At 35.7% G+C, this 25407-nt stretch overlaps 2 protein-coding genes across 4 annotated transcripts in view; one reads left to right on the top strand and one right to left on the bottom strand.

Annotated features, from left to right (window-relative positions):
• LOC121075679 (centromere protein P) overlaps positions 1-25407 on the bottom strand; it is a 138826-nt gene that overhangs the window by 59239 nt on the left and 54180 nt on the right. The window lies entirely within an intron of this gene.
• Positions 222-17984, top strand: ASPN (asporin). The gene is given in 12 exon segments (XM_040569195.1): positions 222-510; positions 6268-6540; positions 8251-8361; positions 10569-10716; positions 10719-10774; positions 10931-10937; positions 11158-11214; positions 11217-11271; positions 13798-13861; positions 13863-13888; positions 15521-15659; positions 16760-17984. Coding segments are annotated over 11 exon segments (1110 nt in total). The 5' UTR covers positions 222-510; positions 6268-6291; the 3' UTR covers positions 16958-17984.

Genomic DNA, 25407 nt, shown 5'->3' with positions numbered 1-25407 from the left:
TTGGTTTACCCTGCCAGTGGCTAAAGTTTTATACTTTTATTAGTGGCATACTTTTTGAAGAATAACAACTAACAAAATCATAAATAAGAAGTGTGATTCCATAGAAGGAATGACCTGAAATGGACCTCACTGTACTTCCAGTGGCCTGATGTCAACTATTATTAAACTACAGGTTTTACAAAGTCTTCCACTAGACGTCTAGAGTTAAGCCAGAAGTTTTGGCTGTCATACAGGCAGTGATGAAAAACATATGAGTGGTAACAAGTCGTCTTAATATCGTTCTTCAGTACAAAGATGGGCTAATCTGAAGCAGCAGTTTACTCGGGTGTCACCCAGGGTGCCAGGAGGATCAAGAAGTTTGGAAGTGGAATTTTTCTTTATACCTACTTTCCACTTCACAGCATTCAGCCTAAATTCCTTTCTCTCTCTGTTTTAAAAATGAAATAACTGGACAAAAAGATCTCAGGTGGATTATCACAGTGCTTCTGGAAGAACTATCAAACTTGCAAGGTATGTCCAGATTGAATACCTATTGTATTTAAATAGCAATAAAGAATTAAGGAAGAGGTTGTCAGTCACTATGTGCATATTAGTATCATCAGTTAATCTAGAGTTAGAACTACCACTTTTTAATGAAACATTTGAAAATCTACTTTGCAGCTGAAATAATTCTGATTACTACATCTAGGCTGCAAAGCAAAAAAAGGCTACAGTGAACTGATTAACTCTTAAAGAAATACGTGTCATATCTTCTTAACAACTACCAAGAAACATTTTTCCTCAATTCTTACTAGTTATGAAAATTTGTTACATTTATAATAGTTGTTACACTTACAACATAGTGTTAACTTTTGTAATTAGGTATTCAAGGAGGGCTTTTTAAAGTAGATACCAGCAAAGTAATTGAAAATGACATATGAAAGTGATAAGCTTCTTGAAATGAAAATAACCTAAAAATGCTCTTAGATCATGTTCACTAACACAAGTCAAGCAACATTTTCTATGAAAAGAAAATATTTTCTAAACATATCTTAGTTTATAAACAAGCTATTCATTATTATATGACAGTTTCAATATTGGACTATTTCTCAAGAAACAATAATTTTTCAGTAATCTAACTAACAAAAATATTACCTCCTGGTTTTAATTAAGCAACTTAAAAAGTCAGTAGAGAGTAGACAAAGAGTTAAACAGAAACACATTTATTTCTGGAATGGGACAATGACTAATAGAACCAGAACTATTTTTAAATATAGCTTTCAAAACAGCTATGGTCTTGCCTTTCTTTGGACAAAATCTGTGCACAGTGCAATGATTTGTGTTATTAATGAACACAGGGATTTTTCTCTGCCTCTGAAAAGATCACCAGTGTATCACTTAAACATTTCCTTTTCAGAAACAATGCCACAGGAAATTTGCCTCCCTACACCACCAGAAGTAATTTCTAAATATAATTCTTAGACTTTTTAAGTCTTAAATCCTTACCTATTAACTCCTTCAGTGTTGCAACTGGTAAGACAACAAATGCAACATGCTGCAGTACTGCCAAGGAATCCAGACTTTTTTTTTTTTTTTGCATGCAGACATCCCATACTAGCAACATAACTTCTGTCCCCATAAAGAGTGTTTTTCATTCCATAATTCATGTTTAGAATTTTCATGTCACTGAACCGTTGCCCATTTATGTGGGAATTTCCCACACAGTCTGTAAATAGTTTTAATCATATTCATGTACTATGAAATCATCTGCGTTTCATCAGTTCTAGATGATAAATATTATCCTAAATTAACAGCAGAAAGTTTGTATCTTCCACATGCTATTTGGCATTCTGTGTTCTGGCAAAAATAATCACATTGGTGAAGATAAATATGTCCCAACCAATAATCACAGCATTTTCAGGATTGTTACATACTCAGAGAAACAAAGTCAGCCTCACAGCATCTCTACGTGTAAAGCGCACTCTCCAGATCCAGTTACCTCACTTTGGGGTGCCTTGTGTTCTAGTGAAAAGGTGTTTGTTATTCAGAAGTTTTTAGTACCAAAGGAAAAGGAGAATTGCTACAAAAATGCAATCTCGTGAGCTCTCCCTGAACGCATTTGTCTAAACAAGAGTCATCCTTTCAGGTTATTATTCAATAAAACACCTGAGTCTGTCTAGCAGCTTGCCTACATCAAAAATGACTGTCACAATCTCTTATCCTTCTTCCTGTTTAGCATTCCTTCCCCTTAAGCCAGGCTGTTCCCACCCATTCCTTTGCACTGGCTCTGATACCAGACTGATTTAGTTTGTTTACCTGGAAAGAATATGTGTTTTTTTCCTTGCTCACATCAGTTTTCTGCTGGTTTAGTGAGTTCAATCAGCTCAGTGAGCAGCTGGAATGGAAGAGCTGGTCTGAGAGAATAAAATATTTGTCTTGGAGCTGAACCAGCCTGAAGTGGCAGTAGTGAGACATTAGTACTGTTGTATTCATGAACTATGTTTTCTGAAACAACTGGCTAAACATTTAATTAATTTATCATGGTAAAATAATTAAAGTATTTAAAGAAAGGTCTTTACTTGAATTTTAGACTTCCATTTTTTAGCTTCTCTTATTCTTGAAGTTTAAGTATGCAGAAATTTTGTACAAGTGCTTTGAGATGAGCTACAGTCAGAGCATTTCTACAGAGACCTATCAACAGCTATTTACTGGGAGATTCAAAAACTCTGCCAGGAAAAAAACAACATAAAACCTCCATAAAGCCACATGTAGTTCTTTGGCCAATGCAACGCTGGAGTCAAACTTGGTTGCTGCTGCTAGCTACAAAGTCAATAAGTAATAAGGATCTCCTAATGACAAAAAGGGAAGACGAAGCAAAGGATTTTTCTCTTTCCTAAAAAAATGTATCATAACTCAGGCTTTGTTCTACAGAGAGACTTGTTTTCCCAAAATTTAACTTACACGAATAATATATTTCATCAATGGCATATTGCAACACTACTATTATAGAGGTGTTTGTGAACAACAGCTAATTTTTAAAAGCTGATATTGGCCACTTCTCCAGTTGCAGCCTCAACCCTTTCATAGTTTGAAATCATGATAAGTTTTTTGAACATCTGAAAGGAAAGATGCAATCCATTTGCTACGGGTGCAAGCATGGAAACAGATGCAACAGAAACCATATCAATGGTTTCACAAGGCAACTTCCTAAGCACCATAGCTGGACAAGCATTTCAGGAATATACGTGAAAGATTAAATATATGTGAAAGATTATTGTTTAGGTACTATAAAACTGTGCATCTAGTGTCTATCACAATTAGAAGTCATCAGGGACTTAGTAACTAGACGTCCCATGACAAGATATACACTCTGAAGCTTGATATCTTACGTACACGAACTGTACAACACTGAATACAGGTCAGTCAATTCGGAGCTAAACAGCCAGGGGAAGACCAGCTTAACTGCCTATCTTGGAAAACCCAGCCACTAAAGCACTTGTCCAAGAACAAGAACAACTCAGAAATCTGAAAGGCTGCAAACTCCTCATCTCTTCAGCATTTCATATGACAAAATTGTTGGAAATTTTGATGGTTTTGCTGAGGCTGAAATACAAGATTGATAGGAACAGAGAGTCAAAATGTGTACAGCCAAACAAGGCTGCAGTTCTCTCCAAACAAACAAATGTAGGTTCCACATCTTGATCTCCACACCATTTATTTTTGTTTACACTTCCAAGAAAACACATTGCATAGGATTGCAAGTACAACTATAGAATTCTTTCTAGGAGCAACAGTACTTTGAACAAATAGAAGAATACATGGGAAAATAGATGTGAATGTTCTTCTAAGAGGCTGCTAAATCAGTAAAAGAAACCATACTCAAATAAGCACACAACTGGAAGATGACAATAGATATTAAATTCAGTCACGCGTTTCATACCTGAAAGATACAATGTGTACTGTGCTTTTACTTTCAGACATGTATTTGAGGTAAAGAGGTTACTTTCTTCTCTTTGAAATGGCAAATTTTATGTAATCTAAGTACTTTTAGGTTTTATCATTTTATACACCCTGAAACCTACACAATTACACTAGTAGAATGTATGCAATACACAGCATTTTAACGTAGTTAAGAACCCTATATAAGAAACATCAAAATCATCTTGGAAATAAATAACACAATAAATCCCCAAAAGTCTGTATAAGCCAAGTCAACACGCTTGTACAAACCAGTGTACTCCTTTTCCTGTGATTGAGAACCAATGACAAAAGGTCTACATAAAGATATCTTTCAGCTATAAACAGATCAACAAGTGTATAATTAGGTGATCAAACAAGAATTGACATCCGTTTAGTATTTCCCTAAAGAGATCTATGATAGTCTAAACAGATAGTTTTATAAACAGGATATGCATAATAAAATTTACAATAGCCTCTCTTGGTTTGCACAGCTTACTGTAACAACCAAACTGCTTCCTGAATTGGGCTTTAGAAGAGAAAAGTGGAGTTGAGGGCTGAATTTACACTGTTTCTTTTAACGATAGTTGGCTTGTGAAAAAAGCACTTTACTCACCCTTTACGATAATCTGAAAATACTCCAAGAGAAGTCTTAGAGGAGCAATTAATTCATCAGTTTCTACTTGCTAACAGTTGACTAACTCTCATCTTAGTGAATCCCCATGTGAAAGAGTCTGAAAACATTCAGGCAAGCACAGCTAATGAACCATTTCAGGTTGAAACTAATTACTTCTTTTATAAACACTACTCCAAAATCACCAATTAAAGAGCAGCAGCCAGTATCTCCAACAAGAGAGAGGCCTTTTTGACCAGATATTCCCCACCAGTACCATCTGGCAGAATTCCTGTGACCTGATGAGATCCCTCATTTCTGGTACCTACCTTGCTCACAGGGTTTCTTACATGCTCAAAAGCAATTTCTAACCAAAATGTCACATATGTATAGCTAATAGAACTTAAAATTACTTTTTGTAACTTCAAGATGACAATGCATGGCTGTCTTATTTAGGCCAAGTTCCCTGAGGCACATAGTCTAGTTCATGAGACCATACTGCCAACCACCTTCTCAGCAACATTTATACACAGTTAAAAAACAGTGGAAAGGGGAGTGGAATCCTCAAACTCCAACCCACATCATTAGGATTTGCAGTACAAAGACAGAATTTAGTCTATATTGGCTTCAGTGTTGTTATGTTTTTTCATAAGTGGAGAGAAGCTAATTGCTCATACCTGATGCTTTATCTCCTTGTAGCATTGGATGTCCTGGCCATAACATTTTAGGTACTTGCTTTTAGAACCTATATGAATTCAATAATTACAGCCTTCTCTCAGAGAGCTGCAAAACATTCAGTGGCAATTCTTATTGCCTCTGTTTTCCTTGCAGTCTAGTTTTACAGGAAAATTTGGTCAATAAAATAATTTTTAGAATAAAAACAGAACATGTATAAAATATCCAAAGGCTTTGAACTATGGATCATCATCACTCAGGTAACACAGTGTACTGTAGTTAAGGACAAGGCAATTTACTGTCCTGGTTTTCCCAGTCAGAGGGGGCTAAAAGTAACCTGGTAAAAGTACATTTCAGAGAATCTGAATGAAATTGAATGAACAGTTGGAATAGGACAGAGTTTGCCATATTTTTTAAAGACAAATCTACTTTTGAAACCCTTGGCAGACTGCGTATTCCTCTCAGGAACATCAGAAAAAAATACCTGTAGCTACCTTACATGGGTTTTTCTGCTTTGGAGGTGCCCTAAGTTATCCAACATCTTTGTGTCTTCCAAACTGAATAGATAAAAAAGCTAGATAAAAGCAATGCACATATGCCAACATACTCCATTAAAATATTTTAATTAAGAATTAATAAAAGAAATCCAATTCCAAATTCTGGTAAAATCTGCTACAAAACTACACTCCATTGTTTTAAAATCCTTGATTAAATAGCATTTTGCTTCAGAGGCCAAAGTAATGATGAAATTATTTTTTAAACTCAACTAAAAGAGCTTCGACATTAATTTCTAATGGATTTCACTTAATTTTGATATTTTCTTGTAATATATAATTTTACAATAATAGTTTCAATATTTTTATACTTTTATGTTTTAAATATTCTTTAACCTTCATATACTAATTAAACTCTAATATTCATAACAGACCATTTTTCAGGTAAGTGAAGATACTTTTGTGAAAACAATACTTTTGTTTGCTTTTTCACATGCACTGATTCTTTTATTTAGGGTTTTTCATTTGTTTGTTACTTTTCCATTCAAGGTTGACCATCCTGATTAAGAAGACATGAAAGAGTACACACTTCTTCTCTTCTTGGCACTGTGCTCTGCTAAATCTCTCACTGGTCCTTCATATTTTACACTAAAGAATATGATGCTTCAAGACATGGAAGAAGAGGAAGAAGATGACGATGATGACAATTCTCTGTTTCCAACCACTGAACCAATTATACCACTGATTCCTTTTGATCTATTCCCAACATGCCCATTTGGATGCCAGTGCTACGTGAGAGTTGTCCATTGCTCTGATCTAGGTAAGAATTAATTAGTGTGCCTGCTGCCCATTGGGTTCTCCTTTGGAGAACAAGTTTTTCCTTTTGAAGGATGAGTTCTACAGCTCCAATTCTATGGCACACCTTCACATGTTCCTACACTAGTCATTTCCAAAAGAAGCTTAAACTATTTTTCCAATCAGGCTTGCAAACAACATCAGCTGCGCCAAGCACTTTTTACAGAATAAATGTTTCCCAGACTTAATGTGTATCAGTTCAGAAAATTAATAAACTGCTATAGCCACCTTCCAGTAACAATGACTTTTATTGATAACAGCATAGAATGGAAAGGTATTTAGAAATCTAATAAGTAACTGTAAAATATCTAACTAAATTCTTGTCTTTGTTAATAGGCACATATAACCTGCACAGCTTTTTATCCACTAAGAGAGCAATCTCAGAATGTGAAGATGCTAATATATTAACATTTTTATTGTACTGTCTGCTGCTTCTTTGCTTCCATGATGTTACGTCCAGAGGAGCACAAAAATTTCCTGCACCTTCTGTTTGCATTAGACAAGCTCTTAATTAGTCCCCTCTCTCAGAAAAGACTACTGCTATAGTACTTCACTCACAATTACAAAGCAATGGGTCAAATAACAAGAAAGGACAGCAAAGGAAAAATAGGCCATAAATAAACCACAATTAAGTTATACAGCAAATACACAAATGGGACACAACTATTTGCTTAGCTTAACTTCCATTACAACTGCACATCACTGGTAACAACATTTTAAACAAAGGCAAACCTGCTACTGTTAACTCATTCCTAAATGTTCAAAATCCCTAAGTATGAATTCATTATTGATTGCTCCAATTATAATTAGTTTTCACTGAAATTTTCCAACGATTCAGGGTAGTCAAAGGACCATGCTCCTGCCACTAGCACAGCTGCAATGACATTTATTCTTGTTACAGCTCTGCCACCATCCTAAAATTAATTCTAGACTCCTCATATCTCAGAAACATGAAGTCAATACATGATTTTTTTTTTTTTTAAATATACCATTATTAAGGAATCAAAATATCAAGTTACTATCCCTTGGTAGTCTCCTCTGCTGAGTCAGGACCTCAGATGGCATGAACTGGAGTGGTTTTGTAATTGAACAGTAAATGTGACTGGGGATTTGTACAACTGGTAATCGAGTACTGGAAGCTGGAAGCCTATAGTTTGGCCTCTTCTACCAAGAACACATTTCTCAGCCCTGATGTTAACTGTGTGGCTATTTAAGCAACTGACCAGTACAACAGATGCTGAAGGCAGAGAGAAGCATCCAAAGGCAGAGCAGAGATCACTTAAAGCTACAGCAACAGCCCTGTTTCCAAAGAGCCAGCAACTACAGCTTATCAGAGGACTGCTTTCTCCAGGGACTTCACCAGCTTTCGTGCAGAACAAGCTGTGCTCTGAAGCTGCTTATTTCTCAGATGCAAGGAGCACATAATGAGCACCCCATGTAAGCTTTTAATGGCTAGGAGTAGAAGAAATTATCCACACATTGTCGTCATCTCTTCCTACATAATTAGTTCCTCTCAGTATCGAAGTATTCCCTTCTGTCTTGTGCTTTATGGCTGCATTTTCTTTCCCATCCTAGTTATCAACAATCTTACTGTGTTTTTCTTCCGTTAGTAGTTAATTTCTTTGGACATCTACATAGTCCTGAACTGTTTCTGTTTCTCTCACATACTTAATTAGGTTGACATCAATACCTCGCAACATTCCATCGGATACGCGTATGATCGACCTTCAGAACAACAAAATTAAAGAGGTCAAGGAAAATGATCTCCAAGGACTTGTATCACTTTACGTAAGCTTACTATTTTCCAATTTTGAAATCTTATTTAGCAATTTGAAATATCTTGATACTTTAAAAATATAAATGGTATTTTTCTTCCCCAACAGTACCCATAAAAACACAGTCTGATGTCTGCATATTTGGCTGCTCACACATAGTAAGCAGATTACTTTGATCTGTAAGAATTATGTTAAAAATCCAGAAAATGTACCAGGTGTTTCTTATCAAAAAGATCCTCCAGATTTGTTCAATCCTAAACACGCACAAGAACACTCCTTACATTTTAAAGGCCATAAGGCAAGTGCTCCTTTTAATCTAATTAGCTGTAAAATACTAGAAAGAACAGGGGAGAAACAGAACTGTGTTCTCTTAGGGCATTTCAAAAGCACACTAGTATACAATGAATAGATACACCACTGGAACCGGGGTTAAAATCCAATTGACCTGAACGGAAGATGTACCAGCAATGAATTACTGAAAAAGTCATGTGCTTTACTACAGTTTTTTTAACATGCTCAAGCAGAGATGTACAGACAGACTTGAAAATAAGTAGCCAATGGCGACTGATAAATCTAGAGTTGCAATACACATCGCTCCTTTTTAGAAAGAAAAAAAGAGTCTCAGACAGCCCAGAAAGGGAGGTTAAATCTGTTTTGGAACACAATTTCCACAAGATGTCACTCTAGATCAGAACCAACAAATACTGACAAATTTCAAATTTCATTGTAAAAATGAAAAATATGTACCACAAATTATAGAAAATTAAAGAATTCTATTCCAACGTTAGAAAGACATGAAATACATGTTAAACCAATGTAAAACAAATCCCTTTTCACTCTATTTGGTTTCTGAGCAAGAACAGAAAATTTATTGATTCTAAACATTTATGAATTAGCTTTAAATTATTATGGGTTAAACTAGGATATAAAAAAGCAGGAATCATATAAATTCACCATTTACAACAAAATGTTTCCAGTTCCCCTTAAGTGTCTCACATTTGGAAACACTCAACAGGGTTATTTTCATGAAAGCTCTAGTAGACATTAAACCTCCAAGGACTGAGCAAGGCTCTGAATACATCAGGAATCACTACATTATATATTAGACTCACCACTTAATTATGTGATAACTGAAAACTGTGAGCTGCTTCGATTTTCTCATCATTTACCTTGTGATTGATTACGTGGCAAGACCCAACAGAATTTTTACAAAAACTAAGTCCTCTTCATACTACTTGTCTGAGCACTAGTATCCTTTGCAAAGCCACAGATGCAGTGTTGATTAGGAAGGAAGCATTTCCAGTTTATTTCCTTAAGCTATCTTCATTTTTACTGGGAAAAAGATTAATTCGTTTTGATCTATTTTTTTTTACAACTCCAGTGAGAAGATGAATTGCCAACAGCTCAAAGACGCAAAAAAGGAATGAAAATTAGTAGTTGACACAGTCTATTAGTCTGTACAAAAATACAGAGATGTGATCTGACATGCAAAATAATTTGATATAAGTCATGATTTTTTGGATGTGCTTACTCATTACATGATCTCTGATAATGAGATTATCACTCCTAGCAGTTTATGTAAAAGCACTTAGTAACAAAGAATAAAAAAGTCCAAAAAAGAACTGGTGTACTGTACAGTCAAGAGAGATGCTCAAATTCACGAGCTTGAAGAATTATGGCAAATATGATATATGTTCATGGATGTCTATCAGTTGTATACAGACATTAACTTTTAAGAAAATCAGATAAAAAAACAACTTTTATGACAGCATAATTATGTTGCAAAATAAAAATCAAGTTCTGAGTCTTGAGAATTTGTCTGCATTAAAGTACAACAACAAAAGAATATAACCCTAGTCCAACATCACAAAAGATACAAAGACAAACATCTTGTTTTACTAATTCTTTCCCAGTACCATTGGCAGGGTACCTTGTCAGGTCTGACTGATCTCTACCTTCTAGTTGATGTTCCAGCTTCAGGGTTCTTTTTGGCTCTTCACAATGATGTGAAATGCCAAATAATAAACAAGTTTTGTTTTAACAAACAAAAAAAGTGTGTGTGTGGGGGGGACAGATACATTTAGTAACAAGTTCAGTGCCAGAGTTTGGTATTTTAGAAAAATATTAGTTGTTAAATTACATATGAAATTCAAGTTTGCATCATGATAACGTACTTGTATAGAGAAATTTTCTTTGTATTGCTCTTCCCATATGTCATAGGCACTGGCTTTGAACAACAATAAAATATCCAAGATCCATCCAAAAGCCTTTCGACCAACAAAGAAGTTGCGACGACTGTATTTATCTCATAACCAGCTAACTGAGATCCCAACAAATCTACCAACAACTTTAGCAGAGCTCAGGATTCATGCTATAAGGTTAAGAAAATTCACAAGGATGCATTTAAAGGAATGAAGTCTTTACATGTTTGGGTAAGCCTAAGTAGAAAAGAAAAGTTCCTTATCAAGAAATTAAGATATTATATACAATTTCATTCAATCATTTCCCCAATGTGGAATTTCCTCTTAAAGAGATATCTATGCTATAGAAACTATAATTCATTGTTTAAATTCCACTTGAAGGTGCTAGGTAGGTAAAGTTTCTGGGAACCCTACAAGTCTAGTTAGACAGCCTTTATTCACTGAAAGCTGTCACTACCATCCTCCAGAACAGTAATCAAAGTTAAACATCAATACTTTTTAAAACACTAGTGTTAGTAAATAAAATACAATCAGTTATTATGACCTAGTATTAACATACCCAAAATTCCTATGCCATAAGTACGTTATTTTTTCTCCCCCTTCGACAGAAATGAGTGCAAATCCTCTTAACAATGACGGAATAGAGCCAGGGGCTTTTGAAGGAGTAATATCTACCACATAAGAATTGCAGAAGCTAAATTAACTTCAATTCCTAAAGGTATGCTTTGTTTTACCTTTTCTATTTTATCTATGCTAGTTTATTCTTACATAAAATGCTTTCACATCTATAGGATTGTTAAAAATTTCATACATTGTTTTCTATTGTTCGTCCCCTTCAAACCACCTCCTGTCCTCATTTTTTCTTTCTGTACATGGCACCCAATTCTGCACCCTGTGGCACGCACACATGGAGATGCTCTCCTGGCCCTCTCCTGCCCCCTCCTTCTGGCAGGCAGTCTGGTCCATCATCCAGAGGCTTTTCTCATGAGAAAAATGTGAAAAAAAACATAGGCAGCACCCCTTCTGGTCTTTCACACCACTTCTCAAAACTCTTTACAGAGAAAGGAATATAAAACCTGACACTTGGCCTGGGTCATAAGGGATACAGAATTCCCACTTCCTTTATGCATTTAATCAAACCCAAAACCTTCAATTTTGAATGTTTAAACGTGACGTTCTAGCTCTGCAATATAGACAGCCCAACAGCAACTTCATGCAAAAAACAGAAGTAAAACTACAGCATTTTGTAAGTCTTTTGGTGTGTTTTTCTAAGTGAAATTTATTATTAACTTTTCAATTAAATCCAGTGTAAACATACTACAAAATTAAATCACTCTTCCATGTAGAGCAATTAATTTCTTGATTTTGGAGTAATAATAAATTAAAACACTAATTTAGAACCATATACATCACATAAGAAAAGTAGGTCTTTTTTTTTTTTAACAAAACCAAAAAGCTGCATGAAAGAAGTCAGATAACACACTACATGCCTTTTCGTAGGTCAACACAGTATGCAACCAAATTCTCATGATTTTGCACTACTAAAAACAGCTAGGTAACAGAAAAAGGTTGGAAAATAAGCTAATACCTATTACATCATCCTTCTACTTACAGGGAAAGTAAATGCTAGCCCCTAAGATATTTATTTCTGGATCATTCAGATAAAGAAAGAACTCGTTTCTTATTAAATTTAGTCTCTTCTTCAAGAAAGATCAGATCTAAAACACATCAGTATAGAAGAATGCTAAAACAAACAAACAACAAAAACCTCACTCCAGTTCTAAGATGAGGTAGTTTTAGGATGAAAACTATCTGGCTGCTTATGAACAAAGTGCTTATTAACACTCAGGAAAGGAAAAAGGAAAGGAAAAAAAAAGGAAAAAAAAGGAAAAGGAAAAGGAAAAAAAAGGAAAAGAAAAAAAAAAAAAAAAAAAAAAAAGGAAAGGAAAAAAAAAAAAAAGGAAGGAAAAAAAGGAAAGGAAAAAAAGGAAAGGAAAAAAAAAGGAAAGGAAAAAAAGGAAAGGAAAAAAAAAAAAAGGAAAGGAAAAAAAAAAAGGAAAGGAAAAAAAAGGAAAGGAAAAGGAAAGGAAAAAGGAAAGGAAAAAAAGACTTTCTCCAGTATCATCATAATAGCATCTCTTGTCACTTATCGGAAGGAAATATATCCATAGAACAATACAGATTTTCGCTTTGTTAAGGAGAAATATCCTCTAAGGAAATACAGCACGAGTTCCAACACGGGGCTCAAACAGTAGCATCTTAAACCAGCAGGAATTAATGATGGACATTCTACACAAATGGAAACAGAGTACAGGTGGGGAATCTTCCCTCTTGATATGAACTCAGGCACAAGCAGCACCCTGTGGAACTGTAAATGGGAATGTAAACTGGGGGAAAAAAAACCATGAAAGCGTGTCGACCAGCATAAAGACAGGCTGTAAAACACAGCCCTTTTCTTCAGTATTCCCGTCTCAGCTAGGGCTGCAACAAGCAGCAGTGGGAGCAGTGCTCTCCTCAAGTGTCGCATGCTAGGACCAGCAAAAGAGGTGTTTGTCTTGCTTGGCGTCAGGGAGCCATCAAGACAAATGCTAGTAAAACTGAAGGTAAGATCAGCAATGGAAACGTCACTGCCTTCCTTTGCCCTCACTAACAGGATTTTGCATATAAGATTTCCTGTCTTCTGGCCCATTCACAGAGCACAACAACCAGCAGTTCTGAACTGGGACTACTTGGCTCCACGTGAGAAAACGGTTTGCATACCAGCATGGAAAAGAACATAGCAGATACCTCCACTGTGCTCAGACAAGTCCAAAAGCTTTCCTCACAGATCAGCTGTTAAGAGCTATAATGGAGCATGCTACCCTCCTTGGAAAGAAAATACGCCCCTACAAAAAAAAAAAAATAAAAATCACAGGTTCCAACAGGAGTAGGAATTTGACTACCAATTGTTAAATAATTGCACATACAGCCAACTGACAAGTTGGAAAATCTTAATATTAGCTAGGCCTTTTTTTTTCTTTTTAAAAAGTTTCTATTTTACACAGTGATAGGGATTTTTTTTTTTTTTTTTAAAGTAGCATGCTGTACCCAATACCACCATGTCCTTCTTTGATTGAGACAATCCACCCAGACTCTTCACCCAACTCCACACAAATGAAAGGAATGTTGGGAATGTAATAAATATTAAAAAAAAAATCTGATAATGTGTTTGATTTTTCTCATGCTGAGCAATTTTCGCCCATCAGAAGTACCTTCAAGCCTCTAGAACTGCATTTAGATGACAATAAGATCACAGCAGTTGAAGTTGAAGACTTTAACCCGGTATAAAGACCTTCAAAGGTAAAATCTCTCTGCAGAATGCTTTTATTTATAAAAGGTCCAACCCGGCAGGACCTCTTATTCAGTATCTCTCTTGTAAATCGGAGAAAAGAGAATTCAAATGTGTATAAATGTTTAATATGAACTGCCATAAATAAGACCAAACCTTAAATGTACATATACAAACTATATAAAGAAACACTGGCCGTTTTATTACATCTTACTTGGAATTCTGAATAGAAGTGTATGTTAGGAACAGCATCTGATTCCAAAATGTAATCAGCAAATTCTTGCCTCGTGGTGTCTGGAGCAATGTATCATGTTCTTTATATAGTATCTCATAATGTGCTGGCAGTAATATGCCACAACTACGTACTGCATGCACACTCAGAGTACATGAGCCTTTGTGGTCACAACATTTATCAATAGTATTCAGTATTTTCTCTAGCCTGTTCCCTACCAGGCCCAGGCCTTTTAACTCGTTTTTCACTCATCTCACAACCCCACAAAAAGTGGCATACAGCAATACCAACTGATTTCCCTTTTAGGAACAGAATGCCTTTCTTGCCACTAACTTTACAGGATTTAAGAGCCCTAATAGCTTTTTAACCCCAGAGAAGGCTTAAGTGAATTGGAAAGAGACCACTCCACACACATCCCGAAGAAAGATAAAAAAGTATGGCATGAAAAGGGAAATTTGAGCCTTGTGATACAAATACCTGGGAAAACTGGCAAATTATAAGAGAAATAAATTCAGTTCCTGAAAATTAGCTTGAGAGAAACGAAGGAGTTGGTAAAGGAAACAACTTGATAGCTGTTTCCACATGTGATGGGGTTGAAACAAAACTAATGTTTCTGAGGAATGGATCATGGATGTAGGACAAGAGAAGGAAGTTCTATCTCTAAAACTCAGTTAAGTACTCTGAAAATATGGCTGTGGCAGCACTGAATTTTGATTTGGTAATAGAAAGAAATACCAAAGAACTACCAAATGGCTTTTGAATATCACCTTCAGTTTTTGAAGAAATTAAGACAGAAGAGGGAAAAAGGGGACTGCAGGATGAGTCGTGACAGCAGCTCCATCTGGCCTAAGTCTCCACCTTCTGAATCACCTTCCTAGCAACACAGGCTGAAGGCTTACACCAAAAAATCTAATTAAAGCCTGATTAAGAAAAACATGGAAGTAGGAGAGAGGATAGTCCTGCTTATTTTTAAAATATAATGGTTTGACTAAGCTACAAATATTACTGTTTCTTTACAAGACTTGCTCTTTCTTTATTAGAACAACACATTTTGTTACTGAATGAGTTATTTTCTACCTACACTACCTGATAAAAGGGCATAGCTTATTTTACAAGCAGATTTGTTGATGTTTATCATTAACTCTTGCACTAAGAGAAAAAAGCCTGCAGACAAAACCTGACAATTGCTCACATCTGGCTAGCTGCTGTCCTTTAAAGGGAGACTGAACTATGAAAAAAATATTTATTATGTCAATGGTGGTTTTCTTTCCATCAGAGGTAAGATTTCATCATCCTTCGCCAGTTTTTTCCCATGTGTACTCCTGTGAATTTCAAACTTTAAAAAAAGCATGCTCTTGAATGCTGTTGTAAATCTCAATCTTTAATTAAACATTCTTTGTACTATTTCTAGGCTAGGCCTTGGGAAGAATAAAATCAAAGATGTGGAAAATGGAAGTTTTGCCAACATACCAAGTGTCCGTGAAATCCATCTTGAAAGAAATAAGCTCAAGAAAGTTCCTCCTGGATTACCTGATCTGAAGTATCTGCAGGTCATATAAAACTTAATAGAAGGAATAGAAGGCTTGGAGTTACAAGTTGTTTGATTTTCCAACAGCTATATTGATTACGAAAATAATTAAAATCATAATTAACTGTTACTTAGGTATTTTGACAAGCCCCTTCATATTAGGCAAAGCTGAAAGCATATATGTCCTTAAAGAAATTAGCTGAAACAGCAAGAAGTATAAGTAAGAAAAAAACAACATACTTACACACAGAAGATATGTTTGCAAAAAGTTTTGTTATAGATTTGTTATAGTTTTCATTAATATGAAATATGCTAATGCAAGCTGGAATGGAAATTTTTCCTTTCTACACTGAAAAATCTTAATCCAAATAAAATTCTTTATAAGGCTGAAATGACCATACAAGACTTAAAAATCTTTATATAGAACATATCCATTTGGTAAAACCTCTGAATATCACTTCTTTCCATGTCTCATTTGACTTCTAGTTAAAGGAAAATCTTTTTATATATGTATGTACGTGTATATATATATATATATACACACCTAAAACATCAACTTGTAATGTAAATGTAGTTATATTATGTATAGCAAAAGAATTTTCACCAATGTACTTTCCTTAAATTCAAAATTCTACTACCAATTTTTTTCTTTATTTTTTAACTGATTTAAGCAACATCAGCATTACACCGATCTATTTGTAAAACCATTCCGACCAGTCTCTCCTAATATCAAATTTTCTAGAGACTATTTTTATGAAATGTATGAAATCATTGAAAATTTGCATTATAGGAGAATATAATACTATAGTATTGTAATTATTACTACAAGAGAACATAAAATTGCATTTTAGGATAATATTCCATATGAACAGAGTTGAATTATTCTGGCAACGCACTGATAAAATACCATGTAACTTTTTTGTGTGTGTAATGGAGAGATTGTGACAGGTGGGAAACATTTTCTAAAAACTTAACATGAAATTTTAATTCTGGGTATTAATAAGAGTTTATATCCAACTGTTCTTAGAGCAAACCTTAGTTATCTATGTAATAATGAATGTTTAGACATTTTCTTAATTTACACACTGAACTATTGTATTTTACTGTTTGTTATTGTTGCAGGTTGTCTTTCTTCATTCTAATCACATTGCAAAACTGGGAGTGAATGATTTCTGTCCAACAGGAAGAAGAAAGAAGAAAGCATTATATAGTGGCATAAGCCTCTTCAACAATCCTGTAAAGTACTGGGAGGTTCAGCCTTCAACTTTCCGTTGCATTTTAGGCAGAAACAGTGTGCAACTTGGAAATTTTCTGAAGTGATACTAAAGTTGGGCATTTCAAAAAGTAACCTGTCAAAATCAGTTCTACATTACTTGAAATTTGCTGAAAAATGTCAATTTTACAGTATTTAATCAGTTTACAAAGTATTTACTATTTCAGAGAGAATTAATTAGAAACAATATTTTAGTAGGATCCATTGTCTTCTTTGACAATGTTCAAGCGAATTTGAATAATTTAAGCAAAAATTTTTATATCTCATGGAAGGAGTCTTGGAAGTGGAACTGGAAACTGTATTTGGTGTTTCCTGTAATTGATGTTAAATATTTTACTTTAGTAACATTGTTTTGACATATTCTTTCTTTAAAATAAATTCTAAAAATCAAGTGGAAACAACTTTTTCCACAGTAAGGACCTTTTCCTCTGCTAGAAAGTATTGAAAGAAAAGCTGCAAAAATCTGTGAAAGACAACTTATTTTGCCATTTCTGATAATCAGTACACAGGCAAATATGCAATAAGAAGGTACAGTATTGTGAGGTCTTTTGTTTCTAAACTAGAACATGTTTTAATTTGTGAGATAAAAGTGGTTTTCATATCCAGAACTACCACATGAAAACACTTAAAAGTTTTTGGTATTTATTCCTGCAACTTTAATAGGGAAATGTCCAATGTTTTGCTATCAGTATAATTTGATGCACTCTGAACATTAAAAAGTAGGATTCAAGACTTATCATATGCTTTAAGCTTAATAGGAATGTTTATTAAACTCTCTTTAGGCCAGCACAAATATTTTCTTGTATCTATAATAATTGTAATCATGATTTTCATTTATTTTTTTCTTCCTTTATATTTTGACCTCACACGGGTTAAGAATCCCTTGTTAACGTTAGTAACTATCCTAAAATTGCTCAATGCAAGCACATAGCTGGAACTCAACTGCCCTGACTTCTTACGTAGGTCAGCACACAGAATTCTCAATACTGACAGTACTGTATAAAATGGATATTTTATATATCTATTTAGTGTATATTTGCTATTGGGATTCAAAATAAATTAAACAAATTTAAAGAATACTCGCATTTGTATATTTCATTCTATGATAGATCATGTCAAAACATCCAGAGGTTACATCCAAACACCTTTCTGACTCCCTTTTCTGACTCTCTCCTCTAGACATTCTCTATTCTTCCTTTTTCCAAATATACATACCTTGTAGATCATTTAATACTGCCAGTCTTCACAAAATTAAAAATTTAACAATTTACTTGAAACTGCTACAGGAAATGACACAGACTACTAGTAGCAGAAGTACTACACAGAAATCAAGCAATTCTGAACCTCTCAGGCTTTCCCACCTCCCTATGTACACAAGTACACTAAGCAATAAATGTTGTCTAACATTTTTTTTTAATCTTCTTCAAGTCTTTGTGTTTGTTATTTTGTTAGCACCACTATGCTGTTTCCAAATCATATGTCTTCATGTCTATGACCAACATAGCTATGATGATAAAAGCCTGTAGGATCAAGTACCCTAATTACTGAAATCTTTTATAACATCTTCACTCAGCACGCTTAAAAACCTGTGAGGACCCCAAACCACATTTTTGTGAGCCAGTGGAGGCTCTTCCCAAAGGATGAGTTTTTTGCAAACAGAAATTTTGTAAAACACTTCCAGGCAGAATAAAAACAAACCAGAACACTAAAAACAAAAAACAAAAACAAACAAAAAAAAACCCCGAGCCTGCAGAGCACCACACATCTGTTCTTGGTTTCTAAAGAGGTTTCTAAGGTGCGCTCTTGCTAGCAAATAGCATGGGGAAAGCACTGATTGGTACTGAAAATATTAGTTAATGAATATATATTCTCCATCAGTCGGTGTAGTTTATAACATGGGTTTCTTTAGTTATAGCTGTGTTATCATGAATGTGAAGAGCTATGATTTCTAAACATAGACCTGCATTCGAAGACAAACCTCATGGATATATATAAGAAAAGGTACTACTTCAGTACTTTTTTCCACTAGAGAATTAGTTACTACACTTGGAGGAAACACAGAACTGTTGATGTACCATTCATATAGGGAACACACACCAGCTTTTATCGCAGCTCTGCGTTCCCAGTGAAGACAGTTTGAGCCCCTCGGTACATTGCACCATGAATAAATCCAGCAGTAACATCCAGACCAAGCCACAGGAGAGCGAGCTAACTCTCTAAGCCACCTTTATGAGATTTATGTGGAGAACAAAGAATGCTAAAAAGAACAAGGGCTGAAATAAGTGACAATGAAACAGCATAGCAGCATACAGAATAACACACCAAACAGATCAGTCATTTATCCTATAGTCAATTGTTATCAAGCAGAATCTGTAAATTCATTCTCCAGCAGGAGTACTTACTACTTCATGATTACAGCCCAAGTGCACATTCAGACCCTTTGGGAAATAGCAGCTTTCTCTGACAGGGTACCTTGCCTTACACTGCCATAAGTAGATCATAATCCAATACCAGAGAGACAAAACATTGTCAACAACAACTGACCGTCCAAGAAGAAAGTGGAGATTTGAAATAAATGGCTGTTCTTATCTCTTAACAGCTAGAAAGCTGAAGTCCTTTATGTTCCACAACAGGTTCACTGTTTATAATGTTTACTACCAAAAGGACAGGCAAATAAAGGATGAGGCAGGAAAATTTGTAGATGACCGGAGGATAACTGAACAAAAAGATGACTTGAGGGACTTGCAGTGGAGAAAAGTGTTCAAGTAGAAACATAATAGTAAAAAGAAGTTCAATCCTGAAGATTGTGTAATGCAATACATTATTCTACACTGATTCATTGGTAACAATTACAAGGCCAAGCTTGATGGGGCTTTGGGCAATCTAGTTTAGTGGAAGGTGTCCCTGCCTGTGGCAGGGGAGCTGGAAGGTCCCTTCCAACCCAAATTCTATGATTCTTTGAAACATAACAGAAAAAGTGACCAATTCCTTACCTAATTCAAGCTTATGCACTGGACAACAGGAACACTGCATCTGCCAAGACTAAGCCATTTAAGAAGATTGACTAAGGTCTGAACACTGTAGTACAACTTCTGTTTCTTTTTGTTAGCCTAAACTTCTCCACCCCAAAGCAGTCCAATTCAACCCAGTGCCAATAAACCTACTTAGCAGCAAGGAGCCCTTGGAAGCATTTACCTATATCCATAAGTCTTAATGATTGCATTTTGCATAATGTTTCCAAAGATTACAGATGCCTGCAAAAATAAAATCCCTCTAACTTTTGTCCAAACAACCTGCGTTCCTCCACCAGGCACATTTAAGAAAAATTAAAAAAACAAAAAAACAACAAAAAAAACCACGTGACTTTTTAGGTCTCCTAAGGCAACAAGTTGTGGCTGAGGCTAGTTAACAATCCTAATGCAGCCTCCAGAAAGTGTCTGCCCTTCCTGGATCTCACCTGAAACTTTCCTTCGGGCATGGCTTCTACAGAGTAGTCCTAGGCTCTATAAAGTAGCATGCCTTGTGCTATCTAAACCTAACAATTCCTTATACATACACCCCTAAGGGCTTCACCAAATTTTAGGTCTCCTCTTGAAGTCAATATAATGGGAAATGTAAAAATGTAGCAAAGTCCTGAGAGGTAGAGGACTATTTACTCCCAATTCCAAAGCCCTAAAATTTGTCTTGCTTCCTTCTCTTTCCTTTTGCCACGCACAGTGCTTTTTCCTCTTTGCCATGCACAGTCAGCATGCATGGATACACATAACATTCACAGAAGAAACTGCGTCGCAATTTCAAGATACTGTCCCCCATGCTCACACACATTAAATAGCCTCTAAAGGGTTTTTATCAGTTGCTCAGCTTTTCATCATCTTCAGGGCAAATTCAACTAGCATTATATGTTAAATAATTTTATCTGCAACTTAATTTACATTAACAATTTTGCATTAAAGCAGATAAGTATAAATGGTTTGCTTTACTTGTCTCCCATAATTTATTTTCAAAAAAAAAAAAAAGGCAAAAATTTATTATATCATGTTACATCAGTTCTTAGGATTTCTGACCATTGCTTATGAGAAATAGTTAAGTTCAGTGGCCTTCCTCTTTTCAGAGATCATTTTTCAGCTAGCATTTGTGGGTAATAATAACAAATACATCATGCACCTTGTATATTTGTCTTTGACATACTTTAACATAAAACCAACTGGATGTCATAATGGCATGTAAATGTTACAAATAAAATGCACCTTACACAGTTTCAGCAGTCACCTGAACAGAGTAATCGCCAACTGCTGATCATACACTGGTGTTCAAAGGCCCTGCCACAGAAGGATGAACTCGAGTATCAACAGACAAGGAGAAAACTGCCAAGGAATCATCTCTACATCTACATTCTCTGTAGATGTTATGGAAAGGGGAAAAAGGGAGAAAGAGAGATTTGATATAAATCTTTCTAAGATTCTTCCTCTAATACATATTCCTGCTACATTCCTCTAATAAAAACAATATATATATCCAATCTAAGCTTTCCAAACTTTAATGCATTTCTTTCTTCTGAAAATCTGCCAAGTCCTTACAAGAAGACAGTTTACATATTTCACCAGATGATGGCAGCCTGTTGTTACCAATTGAAGGAAAATTCTAAAGAATAAATAACAAAGACTATACTGCATGGTAACAAATGAGTAACTTCACAAATATTGACTAAGCAAAATAGCCTATTTAAGTACTAAATAACTATGGAAATGTGTTGATTTTTCTTTCTTTTTCAGCAAGACCAGTATCAATAGTCTCCCTCCTCTGCCCAGCTGCCACTTTACATGAAGCCTGCAGGAATTCAGTGTTATCTGGCATTTGGCTGAAAATGACCACTAGTCTCTGAAGTATTTGGGGAAGAGAAAAGGACAAATGGACAGAGAAAGAGCACAGCCACTCATGGCCTTAGGAGAAAACTTTAAAATCATGAAAGTATCATCAAAATATGAGCCGGATGAGAAAGACAGGGAGGTGTATTTAAAAACAGCTTAACAGTGGGGCCCAGAGAGTAGTGACTAGTGGACCGAATTCTACTTGGAGGCCATTAACTAGCGCTGTACCCACAGGGGACAGCTCTAGGTCCAATCCTGTCCACATCTTCATTAATGGTCTGGATGATGGGACACTGTACTCTCAGCAGTTTCCTGATGACACAAAACTGGCAGGAGTGGCTGATAACCCCAGCCAGTGAGTGACAACCCCAGAGGGTTGTGCTGCCATCCAGCGGGACGCAGACAGGCTGGAGAATGGAGTTACGGGCCAGGAACCTACAGAAATTCAACAAGCAGAAGTGCAAAGTCCCTGCACTGGGGAGGAAACAACCCCAGGCACTGGTAAATGATGGACTGGCTGGAAAGCAGCTTTGCAGAAAAGGGTCCCTGGTGGACACCAAGTTAAACATGACATGCCAGCAACGTGCTTGCACTGGCAGGACAAGGACAACTTCTTTATTCCTAGTGTTGCTGTCACTAAGTTCCTCCTTTAAACATGGAGCCAGAGAAGCCTGGAGTCCTATGGGCTTGAGTCTTACAACCCACAGGTTCTTCCAGCTTGTTTCCACCTCACTCTAATACCTCAGCATGTTCTCCTGCAGCTCCATTCCACAGCTGCCACCGTTTGGCTGCCAAGTGAAGAGCTAAAAGTATGCCAAGGGCTTAGTCACACGTCTGGTTTGTCTGCCATCTGGCTGCTTACTCCAAGAACAAGAACTGTCTTTTTCTCAGCTGAAGTACCTACTTGGAGCACTTTCTTCTACCCTGCTGCTGTTTCCACAAGTTTTAGAAATACATGTCGTTTGCCTCTATCCTATGTCAAATTTGGTTATAATTGGCTATGACACCAAATATACTGGGTGAAATAATTGACAAAACACCAGAGATAAATCATCCTTTCCACAGAAAATCAGAAAGTTCAGCTATTTCACCATAATGAAATTTACCTATGTCCTAAGAATGCATTTCTGCTGTCTCTCAAAGACAGCAGTTACCAGCATTAAACTATTTACCATACCTGTTCGACCATAGTCGTCCATTTACTATATTTGTGACCATTTTTCTTCAAGTTGAAGCTAAATCTAGCTAGCTAATTTTTTAGAGCCTAAGTTTCCAGCTAATATTTTGGATATTTACTACTAATAATGCTACAAGTATTGTATTGGCTCAGTGGAATCAACTGATGCAACTTCAAATGTCCTCAGAAAAGACTGCCCAGTAAAGCTGAACAAACCAGAAGTTTCAACTTTACAAGTTTGACCTATGCCAGGTTTGTTCTCTCCGTTCTTCAAAGTCTCTGGATATTTTCCTGCTTACTGCCTTGATTAAAAAAAGTGTTTTCCTAAATGACAGATTAGCAAGATCAGAAAATTAGTAACATGACATTCATTTTCAATGAAATTCAGAAAAGAAGAAAATTCATAAAATATTAAGAAATATTGTCAATCATCACTGCTCATTACTTCATAGTCTTAAGAGCAGATTCCTGGTTAAAATATTGCACTATTGAACCAGAAAAACTAACATCCAACACAACAGGCAGAAGAAACATTAATATTTCCATTTTATTTTAATCAGAATTTACACAAGCAGAATGATAAAGTCAAAGTAATGAAATAATGATCTGAAGCCTCTATTTTTTTTCTCCTTTACTGTGCTGAGAATTGAAGATTGTTTCTTGTTTTTTTTCCTCCCTTCTGGGGAGACTAGAGGTTTGAGAACAAAGCTTCTAATTGAAAACATATGGAAAAGCCCTAGAGTAAATGAAAATCTGACTCCAACTCCAAATGCCACGTATCACATACCAGTGTCTGAATTTATCTGCTGAGATACACAAAAGATTTACCGTGCATACTCAGTGAATCACCTGAGATGAAAGGACAGTGTGAAGCACAAAATAAACAGAAAGTCTTCTTTGCTATTTAAGAGATTTCCAAAAGTAATCAATATTTTGAAACCAGAAGTTCGGATGTTTCTCAAAGCTTGTGTTAGCCAATAGAAAACTAGCTCAACAGAATAGGCTGCCAGCAGACAGGCTCCTTGCAGTTTTTCACATAAAATATGAAGTTGAGTTCTACTCAAACAACGCAGTTCTGGATTTAACCATTCTGCTTCTATGACTGAGGTGGGAAAACCATACAGCCAGGTTTCCTATCCATACACCCATTTTTCTGTCTCAAATTCACGTCCAGGAAAAAATTGAAGACTATGAGATTTTTGGAACAGCTGCACTATGGATGCAGTTTTGATGAGAATCCCACACATTTTCACACAGCGAAGTCTTGCTACGAAGTCCCTGTGCATGAGCAGTAAATCTAAAAAGCCTGGATACATGAGGCTAAACTGCATATATACAGACCTTGTGCAATGTGTCTCTCATGCCAGATTCATTATGCATGTACTACCCATCATTAGCTTTACAAAGTTCTCTATCAGAATCAATTGGAGCAATACTGAAATTAATATGCTCTCTTCACAATCCGTCTGGAGTAACTGTTAAATAGTTACTTTCTCTCCTTATTTACAGAAGACAGTGAAGCATGGAAAAAATCTCGAGTCGACTAGTTGCCAAAGGATATAAAATTTCCTGAGAGACAGAGAGGGAGCAAGTCATCAGCACTAGCATGCACTTGCCTCTTAGCTGCTCAGCCTGTGTTATTTCCAAGTTCCAAGTGCTTTTTAGATATAAAGACAAATGACAACATTTTTCCTTCCAGAAACACTCTTCACAGAATACCTTAACTCCTTTATTTCTTCCTTGTGGAAAGAAACGTGGCCTACCATTCTAAAAGAACATCCAGACATCATACTAGCATTTTTTCTTTCAAGCCCTATCTTCTTTCTATTCTACAAGATTAAACAAGGAACAGGCAGAATGAGTCATGGGGCACAAAGAAAGGGAAGAAATCACTTATAATATTAATCTGAACAATAGATTCTCAGGTTTAAGAAGGATAGAAAAATCAACTATTCTGCAAGAATAATATATGCAATTGTCTACTCATTTGTCCAGCAGCAATGCTGTGAGGCAGCATTATCACTTGCTCAAGAAAAAGTTAGTTTCATAGCCAGAAATCAGTAATTTCACAAAAGCTTACTTTGCTTTTCCAAGTACCTGTTTCATTGATATTTTAAATTAATACGTAAAATTGCCATTTAGATGTTACACTCCTGTAAATTACGCTAATACTTTCTATTACCTCAAATACTAAATTTTATTTGGCAAAGAACTTGCTTCCATTTATAACATGACTAACACAGAAAAAGAAAAGTAAATAATACTTCTGTATTTCAACAAGTTAAGTAAGTGCCAGTATGGCAGTGTAAAACTTGCCCCCATATTCACTAAATGCATAATACTCTCCTAGAAGGACAACCAACAGAATCTTCTTATAATAGCATAAATTTTGGGATGAAAGAATGAGAACACTTATAGAAGCTACATTCCATGCAGACATCTACCTAAATTG

This window comes from Cygnus olor, chromosome 10 (assembly GCF_009769625.2).
Source record: "Cygnus olor isolate bCygOlo1 chromosome 10, bCygOlo1.pri.v2, whole genome shotgun sequence".
Lineage (NCBI taxonomy): Eukaryota > Metazoa > Chordata > Aves > Anseriformes > Anatidae > Cygnus > Cygnus olor.
This window is presented reverse-complemented; position numbering and strand designations above follow the sequence as displayed.